At 39.9% G+C, this 11,796-nt stretch overlaps 1 protein-coding gene across 2 annotated transcripts; it reads right to left on the bottom strand.

Annotated features, from left to right (window-relative positions):
* Window positions 1-866: 866 nt before the first annotated feature.
* Window positions 867-11,796, bottom strand: OSTC (oligosaccharyltransferase complex non-catalytic subunit). 2 transcript variants are annotated; one of them, XM_039542297.1, is made up of 4 exons: window positions 11,537-11,796; window positions 8,576-8,669; window positions 5,637-5,834; window positions 867-1,541 (listed from the first exon to the last, which is right to left on the bottom strand). In XM_039542297.1, the coding sequence occupies exons 1-4, from the start codon at window positions 11,673-11,675 to the stop codon at window positions 1,523-1,525; spliced, it is 450 nt and encodes a 149-aa protein (XP_039398231.1). In that variant the 5' UTR covers window positions 11,676-11,796; the 3' UTR covers window positions 867-1,522. The 2 variants fall into 2 exon arrangements, with proteins under 2 accessions (XP_039398231.1, XP_039398232.1); XM_039542298.1 differs by lacking the exon at window positions 11,537-11,796 and adding an exon at window positions 10,929-11,098.

The raw sequence follows: 11,796 nt of genomic DNA on the forward strand, positions 1-11,796 counted from the left end.
CTCACTCATAGCTTTAAAAAAAAAAAGCTAACTGCACCAACCCTCCTTATAGACAAAGGTGTAGCAAAACAAATGAATGTAGTGATGATTACATAAACATAATAGAAGGAATGAGTGGAAAATTTGCTTCTCATGATGGAATGTCAGGTAGTAGATGTTAAACACAAAACTCAAAAACTGTAGGCATACTGAGGTCCTAAACAGAACTGTGGCTCCCAGTGACAGAATTAATTTCTGATTTTTTTATTTATTTATTTTTATAATTGGAGATATACCTATCTCCTAGAACTGGATGGGACCTTGAAAGGTCATTGAGTCCAGCCCCCTGCCTTCACTAGCAGGACCAAGTACTGATTTTTGCTTCAGATCCCTAAGTGCCCCCCTCAAGGATTAAACTCACAACTCTGGGTTTAGCAGGCCAATGCTAAAGGACCTTGCTGTGATTTTAGTCAAAGATTGTTCCTTCTCACAGAGAGAAGCAATGCATGATCTGCACAAATGTTAACAATTAGAGGAATGAGGTTATTTCCTCTCAATGTGCATACACTAATCAAAGAAAAATAAGTTGGTGTCTGACCCTAGCCAATATAAAACAAAACCAAAAGCCTCCAAAGTAATTCAATAACTCACCTTGTTATTGGTAACGGTATACCATTTTGATACAATGCATGTCTGAGAAGAACCGCAGGCTCTGGTGAACTTACGAGAGCCAGCTACAGTTGCCTCCTACAGTTTACAATATCACTATAAAAGATACATTAAGTAAACAACCATTGTGTAGTAGCATTGTTACTGCAGAACCTACAGAATAGATTGTGTATGTTTTGTAAAGATTACTCTGTTTTAGAAATCACACAAAACGCAAGTCGTTTAGTAGAAAACATGTTTAATTTGGCTCCTTTCATACACTGTTCCAAAAAGAAATTCATTCACACAATGTTGTATCCAGTGTACATCTGGATTTGTTAATGCGTTGCCATGAATATCAAGGCAAATGGTGCCTTAGAAATAACTTCACTAGACACAGTGTTTGAGATAGTAAAACATCACCAAAAGACTTCTCTCCAGGTATAAACTCAGTACGGGGCAGGCCACAGGAAAAAAGGCCAGAGTGCTGCAGACTTTAAAATCAGGAATTGTAAGACATTTGCCCAATATCTCGGTCAGGTTAAAGGAAAAAACGAGGAAGGGAAAAATACCAGTTTTACATTTTATAGTGAATTGTTTCAAGATACAAATTCATACCTAAAGCTAAGTAACAGTTCAGTAACTTTCTTTTTTAAAGATAGAAATAGACTAGTGATAAAATGCTGTTTTAAAAATATACCAACCACTGGTAATGATGGTATTTATTTATGAAAGGAGACAGTTGGAAGCACTTCTTACACTTGCTGGTTCATGTAACTAGACCTTTCTTGTGCCTTCTTGTGGGGGACAGTATAATTTTTATAGATTGCTTGTTTTTAAGCTCTTCATGAAGAGAAGCAAATCCATTTTGTGCTTGCATATATCACACCAGGCACTAACCCATCAAGTATCCCCTATAGGACAAAATAAAAGTGAAGAGAGAGAAATTAGGAGCACAGCACATCTAAACTGAACAGATTACAATTTTCAAGATAAAGCTATACCATGTTACCAGTGTACCCATTTGTCAGACTTAAACAATTGAAAAAGTTATTAAAAATAAATCTTAATGAGCAAATAGGGAACAACAAACAGTTAGCTAAAATGACCGTTCAAGCCTTAATTAATATTATGGCATAGACCTTCACTAGAAACATGGTCAATCAATACTTATGAAACTTTCCACTCAGTTAAAACTTAATGAGACTATTCCATATTCAAATTTTCACCAGAACACACAACCTATTCCTGTGGTGTATGCGATATATTAACGCAAGTTTAGTTCCACAATTCCAGGGTCTCTTAAGAATATAATTTTCAAAAACAGAAGACCAAGGGATACAGTTGTTCATAAATAACCATACAATAAAGTATGGATCCAAGGATTCTCTGTTTTCCCTGTTCTGGGTTAATTAACTGGAGTTTAGTTATAATTAGGTCTCAAGTCCAAAAAATCTGATTTTACTAGCTGTCAACCAGATTATTCTCCAAGGTGAACTCCAAACATTGGCTTGTGGTTGAAATCAGTTGCAGTTGTCCCTAGATCAACTTCTCTAAATACAAGTTTCGAGTTTGTCTGTATAAAATTAAGATAGCTACTCCCGGCAATTGTCTGAAATTTAAAGAAACGGAAATTCAGTTTACAGTTCTAACATTTTATAGCAAAGCTCAAACTGGCATCTTTGTTGTGTTGTTCTGGTAACATATGCAAACAAGCGCTGTAATGGTGGGAAACACTTTTGGCACTGTCGGAATACTTAAAACACCAACTCTGTGTCCTTAAAAAAAGGCCGCATCTTTGGCCATTTGAAACATGTCTTATTTCTGATATTTCATCACATTCATGTCCATGGAGGGTTCTACTCTACGTTTATCAACCAAAAACCCTCCCTAACCAAAAAGGAAATTTTCATTTGATGAATATTAAAGATAAAAAACTTTCAGAAGTGTAATCTGGGGAGTCTATAGTCCTCCCAAGTCCACCCACAGAGGGATCAATATCCATCACATTGGGTTAATGTTTTTTAATAAGGATTTTATAAAGAATCCTGTAAATCGTTCCTTGGAAGAAATTTCTTCCATTCCTTTTTACCAACTTGTAAGAGTCTGGGAAGTTTCTCCTTCACTGGTACACTATTACTACTGTAGATAGGGATTTAAATGAAGAGATTCACAGCAGCTGTGCTTGGGTGTTGGTAGTTATAGCCAGGTAGCCCTGAGAAGATATTCCAGCAGGCTGGCAAGGGACTTCTATACTAGCAAATCCAAGGGGAGCCTTCATGTAGCAGCATTTCCTAGCCTTAGTGTTTGTGCCATTAACTGCAGAGAAACTTGCTGAGAGTGTCAAGGGTGAAACTGGTTCAAACAGGAACCTGCTCTGCTGACTAGCTTGAGCACTCCATCCTCCAGCCCCATTTTACTTAGACTAAATCTGCTCCAGTGATTTATATCAATTATTCTCAACCTAGCCTTAATTATCATAAATTCTGGAAGCCTTTATTACATTTTGCGAAAGGTTCTGCATTTGTGCTGCTTACACAGACTATCAATTTCAAGATCCTACATTAGTCAGCCCAAACTGGTACAATTCAGCCCCAACTTTTCTCCTTTCCTGTCTCCTCTAACCTCCACTTCTTCAATGAACTAAGGTAATGTAACATCCAAGAGACACACGTCTTACAGAGTAGCTGTATATTATTGCAACCCTTGTCCTTCCTTTCCCCAATTTCCCCTTGTCGGTCTATGGCTCTCACTTCTTGAATCATGTCTGAACCACAACATTTCAGAGCAAGGATGGTCTTTACTTGTTTCTCTGAGGCATCTAGCACAATTCTGTGTTTGAAAGTCAGAGCAAAAACAGAAGGGACAGCTTAAATCTATTGTTGTGAGTAGAACTACAACAACAACAGGAATCATGATTTAACCTGCATGTATTACTTTCTAGATTTTGAACCTGTGGTTCTCAGAGGTAAAACAAGAATGATGTCCACATTAATCAAAATCAATGTACTGAATATCACCAAAATACAAAGGCTTTTCTGTGCCTTGAGTAACTTAGTAAATATAAGTAAAATTCAGTGTCGTGTCCTGTATCAGATAAGTCTTGTATTTTCATTAATGAGGATTTAGCAAGTTATTTGGCAGTCATGTGACAAACTTTCCCTTAGGCAAGATATTCCTGAATATTAAATAATCGTTAAACAAAAGCCTGTTAGGAAATTAACGGAAATGATACAAAGTCAGTACTTCATGTAAAACCTTGTTATTGTTAGAACATATGTCTAAGCCACAAATGAGTAAGATTTCCTTCCTATTCTTTAGAGTTTCTCAAACATAACCATGAACTCTTGAGACCAAACACATTTGATTAAAAGAATAAATCTATTGTATGCTGATGCTTCATGCTGCATTGCTACACACTGCCAGGAAACCCAACACATGCACTTTATGGGCCAGTAATTATATTGGAGACGAGATTTAGCAACTCTCCAAGAAATGGAGAATGACCATATCATTATTTAAAAAAAAAAAAAAAAAAACCCAAAACATCCCGACAGTTAATTCATGGAGTGGTTTTAGCAGTGGCCCTCAAAGAAACTGCTGCAATTGGCAGCTCTAGAGGTCATAGTGGGGTTGAGAAGTGGGAAGGGAAGGAGAAAAGGAAGGCAGGCAGCAAAAATAAAATAAATTCATTATAAGCTACTGAATAGACTGGAAAACACAGAATCAAGAAGCTTGAAAGCCCTGTCAGTACATACATGCAAGAACAAAGACTACTCTACCTCCCTTGGAAGATTGTTCTACAGCCTGTGAAAAATTTCCCAGATAGCCTCAATTTTCCTTCTTTTCACCTTGTTATACCCCTAATTCATCTCCCACCCTCCCAATGCTTAGCTATTTATGCTTCTCTCCAAAGCCTGTGCTGGCTTTTAGCCAACCTCTATAGATTAAGTCTTTTAATCTTTCCTCAAAATCCAACCCATCCAGTCTAGAATCAAACTGTATTGTAGCTATGATTTCTGACAGGGAGCTTGTCACCTCCCTGCACAACATGATGTTTCAGAATGGGCAGACCCAAAAATACCACCCCTCACTAAAGAGGGCAGATTCCAATTTTAACTAAAACACCTTAAAGCAAAGCTGTGTATGTTTAATCTACACCAATTTTTTTTTAAACATAACTTATCCTTGCTTCAGATGTAGTGCTTTGTAAACTTAGCTGGGATCCTAGAAATTGGTTTGCCACAGAAAAAAGTGGAAGATGCATTTTTACAGAGAATATTTAGGTTTTACATTTTGTGAAAAAAAAATGTAAACTTAACTAAAATTTTACTGATGAAAGTACCCGTGCCACTTATTCAATGGGCGCAACCTCCCCGACTTGTAATTGATTTTTGAATGCGCTGACTGCCCGAGCCCTTGCCACAGTCAGCCCTGGGCGGCTGGTGGTTCAGTTAGTACAGAGAGCCAGATAATGGAGGCTCGGATAAACCTGGTTCTACTGTACATAGCTAAACACACTCCAATACACTGCTTTGGCATATAGACGTTACTCAATGACTTATAGGGGTGTGTATTTTAATGCATCTCAAATTTCACTTCAGCCTCCAGGACTAACTCAGAAAGTGAGTAATGTTAATATAAAAGCAATTTTTGCTTTTTATTTTGTGCGTTAAAAAAACAATTTTCTGAAAATATAGAAAGCAGATAGAAAAATGTGGTATATGTAAGAAATACAAATTGTAATTCTATTAATTTTATTTTACCATAATGATTGATGGCACTGGAAGGGTTTGAACTTGCTTAAAAAATGTAAATATACCAATAAAACATTGTGTTCAACTGATAACTATATTTATAGTGGCTAGGGAAACTGAAGTTCAGTATTTCACTTTAATCGTGGGGAAAGAACCATACAAATCTGTGATTCATCACAGAAAACTAGGATCCCTGCTTATCAGTAACAGAAAGGGAGGGGAGAACAGCATGAAATGTACTAAACAACTTACGGCAATTTCATCCGCATGAAAACTCTTGCCATGAAGAAGCTCAACAGGACGCTGACAAATCCAATAAAAAGCAGCAGAAATCTATTGAGCTTTGGGATATTTGGTGCATTGGATCGGTCCAGAATTATGAAACCTAAGCCTCCCATTGTGAAAAGGAAGCTGGATGCGAGTCCTTCCATGATATACTGTCCATTTACTCTGGGGGGAGAAAAAAAAAAAGGAGTAAAAGATGTTTCAGTAGAACACCAGTCCCTCAAGGTATTATTTCCACTTCAAGAGCCAGCTATTTAGTATAATATTTTGATCTGCTTCCATTTTACAAAAATCCAGGACAGTTCATTTTGATGTTTACACACTTAGCCCCAGCAATAAGTGTTATGTTCCACTGTCTCCTGATATGAAGTCAATCATGATAAGGGATTAATATAAAATTTAGCTTCTGGATCAGTACTTTGCAAGGTGACACAAACCTACTGATGCTTTTAATCATGAGTATTCATAAAAGGGTAATGTGACTGTATGCAAAACCACCACACTTTATACATTACTTTATATAGAATTTTAGATATGAGTGGTAATTTCAAATGTATCTTGTTTGAAAGCAAAAATAAGTTAACAAATGAATGTAAGTAGGGACCCAAGACTTCTAGACTGTAGACAAACCCCAAATTCCAGTCACTGCAAGAAGAGAAGTGTTATTCAAGTCAATATCACGGGAGGAATTGTGTCTCCTTGTTCTAGCACAGCATTAGGAGTAAGGTGTGCTAGACCAGTGGTTCTCAAACAGAGGTCTGGGGTCACGAGCAGATTTCAGGGGGTCTTCCAAGCAGGACCAGCATTAGACATGCTGGTGCCCAGGGCAGAAAGCCAAAGCCCCACCTAATGGGGCAGAAGCACGGGGCTCTGAGCCTCGCCACACAGGGCTGAAACCAAAGCCTGAGCAATTCAGCTTCACAGGGCCCCCTGCAGCGTTATGCCCCGGTCAACTGCCCTGCTTGATACCCCCTAATACTGGCCCTGGCTTTTATATGCAGAAAAACAGTTTTGTGGCACAGATGGTCCATGGAGTTTTTAAGAGCATGTTGGGGGGGGGGGGGGGGGAAGGCTCAGAAAGAAAAAGGTTGAGAACCCTGGCACTAGACTGCATTCTCATTTCTGTTACTGCATGATTTTGGATAAATCCCTTAATACATCTATGCCTCAGTTTTCCAATTTGTAATACAGGTATACACCACCACTTTGGTAAAGCACTTTGCTGGAAGGATCTACAAGGGAGCAGAGCATTTCATATTAGTGTCTAATCTTGATAAATAGTCTAATCTTTTACAATGTTCTCCCCCATGACTTTCACGAACATGCTCCCACTATCCTGGAGCAAAGTGATTCATGTATGCTGATAAAAGCCCACCTTAATTGATTACTCTCATTACAGTTAGTATGGCAACACCCATTTTTTTCATGTCGTGTGTGTGTATATATATATATATCTTCCTACTGTATTTTCCACTGCATGCATCTGATGAAGTCGGTTTAGCCTACGAAAGCTTATGCTCAAATAAATGCGTTAGTCTCTAAGGTGCCACAAGTACTCCTCGTTCTTTTTGCTGATACAGACCAACACGGCTACCACTCTGAAACATGTCTATTGCAGAGGCCCAAAGAAATCTGAGGCATATATTGGAAGGCATTAATTCTGAGCATAAACTATACACAAAGAATTCCCAGAGTCAAGAGTAACAATGAGAAACATATTTTATGATCTATTTCTTTCTTTATTATTTTTTAAACAAACAGTGTCAGCTCTCTTTTTTACAATGAGGTACTTTAGTTAAAAAACAAAAAACAAAAAAAGCCCCATCATTCTCTGCAGGAATTAAGGATAACCAGTCCAGACAGTCAAAATCCAGAGCTCTGTAAACTATTCCTTAATCTTCTCAACTAACTTCTGACTAAATTAGTTTCTCCTCTAATAAAATTTTAGATTCTAAGCAAGAAGCATCTGCTGAACTAATTTTGAAGGACAGACACTGTAGATTTATGTTTCAAATTGAACAAAATCTGGCCCTAAACTACAAGTTACTCCATATGGGTGGACCCCTGCACTCATGCAAAATAACTAAGACCTTGATCTTGCAAATTATCAAAATCCAGCATTTTATTTTGGGTTCACGAACTGAATGCAAATTATGGATATGAGTTCCACAGTTTATTGCTGTTGAGAGTAATTAGAAAAATAAGGTTTGCGGTTTGCCCTTACAGCAGAACTTGATGTGGAACAGAAAAATTGTCACTCAAAATAGTAGAAAAGAGTTTAGGATAGAAAAGAGAGTGAAAGCCAGCTAAAGAGAGGTTATATTAATACACACAACTAGACTTGGGTACTCAGTTTTAATTGTTACATATTTGCAACCACCCACTTTTCCTTTCACAAACAAGCACACAAAAATCTTTCACCCATTATTAAACAAAGTTTAACAGAAAGGAAAAATATAAAAACACATTATACAACTGGTGTATTCTGTCAACTGACAAGTAATTAAAAAGCTATTATAGTTATGAAATATGATCAAATATAGCTTCTGTTATGAATCTTGACTTCTACTCATGAAAATTAATTAGTATCATCTACCAGAAATTTCGTTTCTTGTAATGCAAAAATGTAATTGATAAAAATACAAAAAGATATCTATTAAAATTTCACACAATAAAAGTCAAATCCTTCTAAGCCTATATATAAAATATACTGTGGATATTTAAACAATTCATTTGCAAATGAAGGCTCCAATCAGTGCAATCAGATGCATATTTCTGGATCCTGGGGCCCTCAGAGAGCACAGCTGAAGTCAATGGAGCACTACAAGAGCATTGTGGTTCACTTGCATTCACCTCTTTGCTGGTCAGGGAGAGACCATTCGATTATGACAAAGGATAATTTCTACCTGTATGCCAAAAAGGCCACTGGTCTCTGATGTCCATGTTCATCTGTCATAGACCCAACACTGGGAGGTTCTACAATCACATCATAGATTATTCCTATTAAAAAAAGGACATTAGTTTTGAATTATGGGCCAGCATCATCCATCTCTAAATATTAAGAATGATTTCCTTCTACAGATAGTATGAATAGAAAGAGAACAGTTTAGTAAATTACATGCCTTTTTACATCTCCTGTTCAAATGCTAAGAAACACAATCAATTAACTAAGGTACACCCTTAAATTATAGTGGGATGAATATTGGACATTTCAGAAAGCCTTTTTTTACATTAGGGTATATCTGTACAGCAGCTGGGAGGGTCGTTCCCAGCTTGGGTAGATATACACATGCTAGTTCTGCTCAAGTTAGCATGCAAAAAGTAGCAGCATGGCCACAGTGGCTCAGGCTAGTTACCTGAGTACAATCCTGCCAAACCCCCTGGGTAGGTACTCAGGCAGCCAAGCTGCCACACCACCACTGCTATTTTTAGCACACTAGTTCAACCACTCCTAGCATGTGTATGTCTACCAGATCTGAGAATCACCACTCCAGCTGCTGTGTAGACATACCCGTAATGGTAAGTGGCTTATACATGATTAGTGCTTCAAGGACTGTGAATGTGTAGCGTCATAACTGTTCATATCAGAGCCTAGGACACTAGACCTTGTTTTCCTACATAATCGAGTTAATCTGCGATTGTGAACTTGATTAACTCCATTTACCTTTATAGGGTTAACAAAAATAAAAACCACTTTTGGCTGAAAAGACCCAAAATGTACAGTAGTGTTCTATTTAGGGACCATTCTTTCTTACTCTATAGGTACAGACACTAGAGAATATCATGGGAAGATTCATGTTGCAATGTCATTGAGCCTGACAGAGATCCTCTAAACTTTAGCAGTAATTTTGAATTTAATCTAGAATTTTAGGAGTTACTTATATACCTCTCTAAATTTATTCCAACAAATTTACTTGAGCTACTGCCTCTTGTGGTTGGACTTCACATTCCTTATTTGTTTCTGGGGTAACTGCAGCATCTGAGGCACTGTATAAACTCACAGGAGGCACATTCTCAGCCCCAGAAAGAGGAGTAGGGGGAAAGAAAGGGAGAGGGAACAGAAAATACAATGTACAATGAAAGTGGTCAGGGACATGTCTTGATATAGGATTTTTAAATAATATAAATTAGGGCTGTCAACCGATTAAAAAAATTAATCATGATTAATTGCACAATTAAAGAATAGATTAATTTTTTTGAGTTAATCACATGAGTTAACTGTGACTAATTGACAGTCCTAATATAAACTATTCTACATGCCCCTCTACCTATATTTTTTGTAAATAATAATAAATAATAATTGGAGATATATTTCTTGTAGGTGACAGAGAGGATCTTCATGAAGGATTTGAACGGAGAGGGTAGCAGCTCTGCAGACTAGTGCAACAGACTTCTCATGCCATTTAGAGATAATTGTAATAAATGCAGAATTTTGTTTCTTTGGTGCATCAAACCAAACTACATTGTGTCACTTGACTAGAGTTTCGTTTGATAAATAAAGAGATTGTGATCCACATACCATCTCATATTAAGCAGCAGTAGTGATGAATAAGCCAAAAACTGCTGCAGGGTTGGCATAGGAAAGCAAAACAGACCCCTGCCAAGTCACTACTCAACAGTAATATCCTCATTCCTTAATCAACACTCTTCCAAAACCAGGTAATCAAAACTAAAATAAGGTTTTCTGATGTGCACAGAAATCACCGATTTGATCACTGATTACATTCTATGCACCACATACTAGAAAGTCCCATTCCAGCATCAGGATTAAGACAAAATTTCCATAGTGGACAGAGAAGAGTACGGGTTTGGGGGGGTTGGGAGGAGCAGGTAATACACCTCACTGACATAATAGATATGAGTCATAGGTAGCCTAATCTAAGCATTAAGGGAGTTTAGGGCTGCTCTTCTCAGGCTGCATATCAATTTAAGGGAGGGAACTTTTGAATGTCTTTGAAACACACAGAGCAAAATCCTTCACCACTAGAGGAAGATGTTGTAAGAGCTACTTTAAAATTATCCTTTCCAAAAGCCAAGACTGGAAAGTAGGTCTGTCAATAGGAACAAAGGTTTCTCCCCATGGCACACTCCTCTCCTGACTCAGACTCAAAAAATCAACCACAGTATCGGTCTGATTTCCGATATTGCCTATACTGAGCAACTGAATTCTGATCTGGAGATGGATTTGGTCCCACAGACCTCTTCGGTTACTACACCTGAACTAAGATCCTCGCCAAGGCTTATCGCTGAACCACGCACCCAAAACCTGGTCCACCGCTTTGCTGTTGGCAGAGCTGCGGCCATCGCCCCAGCGGGGACGGGGAGCTGCGTGCCCCCCTCGGCGCGGATGTGGGGGTTCACACCACGGGCAAAGAAGATCCCTCTCTGGGAACCCCATCGGAGAGCGGGGTGTAGTGACACAAAGTGCTCACTAGTGGGAACACGCGCCGGCTGCTGTTTTTGTCCTTACAGGGGCCGTCTCCGGGCAGGCTCGGGCAGGGCTTCCCACTGCCGCAGGCGGAACCCGGGGAACCGCGATGCCCCAGGTGGGGGTGCAGAGCAGGATGCCCCCGTCCCCGTGCGGCTGTGACGGGATCGCCTTTATGGGGGGGGGTGTCACACACCTCCCCTCACCCGGGGTCTCCCTCGTCCACCGCCACAGGGGGGAGGGGCACCGCTGCCCACAGACCGTGGGGAGGCGCCACCCGCGGCCAGGCTCCCGTTGAGAGAGGTACGGGTAACCCCACTGCCTCCCGGCCCAACAGGAGCCCTAGGAGCGGAGAGAACAGGTGCAATCCTCTCCCCCCCACCCCAAGTCCGGGGCCCGCCCGCCCCGCCCAAGTCCTCCGCCCGCCCGGGCCCGCTACCTCCAGTGATGAGGAAGTAGGACACCACCACCAGCGCGTAGACAGTCATGGCCGAGGGCGTGTGCACCCAGCTCGGCCGCTTCAGCTTGATGTTGGGGCATTGGAGCACCGCGAACGGCACCCGGTAGAGCGTCTCCATGATGGCAACCCAGCCACCCCCACGGAAGGCTAATCAAACCCAACACCGCAGCTGCCCCGGCTTGACCCGCCGCAGCCACCGTCTCCCGCACTCTACACGAATGCGGAAGCGGAAACCAGCT

This window comes from Mauremys reevesii, linkage group 5, assembly GCF_016161935.1.
Source record: "Mauremys reevesii isolate NIE-2019 linkage group 5, ASM1616193v1, whole genome shotgun sequence".
Classification (NCBI taxonomy): Eukaryota; Metazoa; Chordata; order Testudines; family Geoemydidae; genus Mauremys; species Mauremys reevesii.

Excerpts from the sequence above, each read along its gene's own strand:
- OSTC (XM_039542297.1), bottom strand. The coding sequence starts at position 11,675 with ATGGAGACGCTCTACCGGGTGCCGTTCGCGGTGCTCCAATGCCCCAAC. Across the intron at positions 8,670-11,536 it reads CTACTTCCTCATCACTGGAG|GAATAATCTATGATGTGATT; the intron begins GTAGCGGGCCCG and ends TTTTTTTAATAG. Across the intron at positions 5,835-8,575 it reads GTGGCCTTTTTGGCATACAG|AGTAAATGGACAGTATATCA; the intron begins GTAGAAATTATC and ends TTCTCCCCCCAG.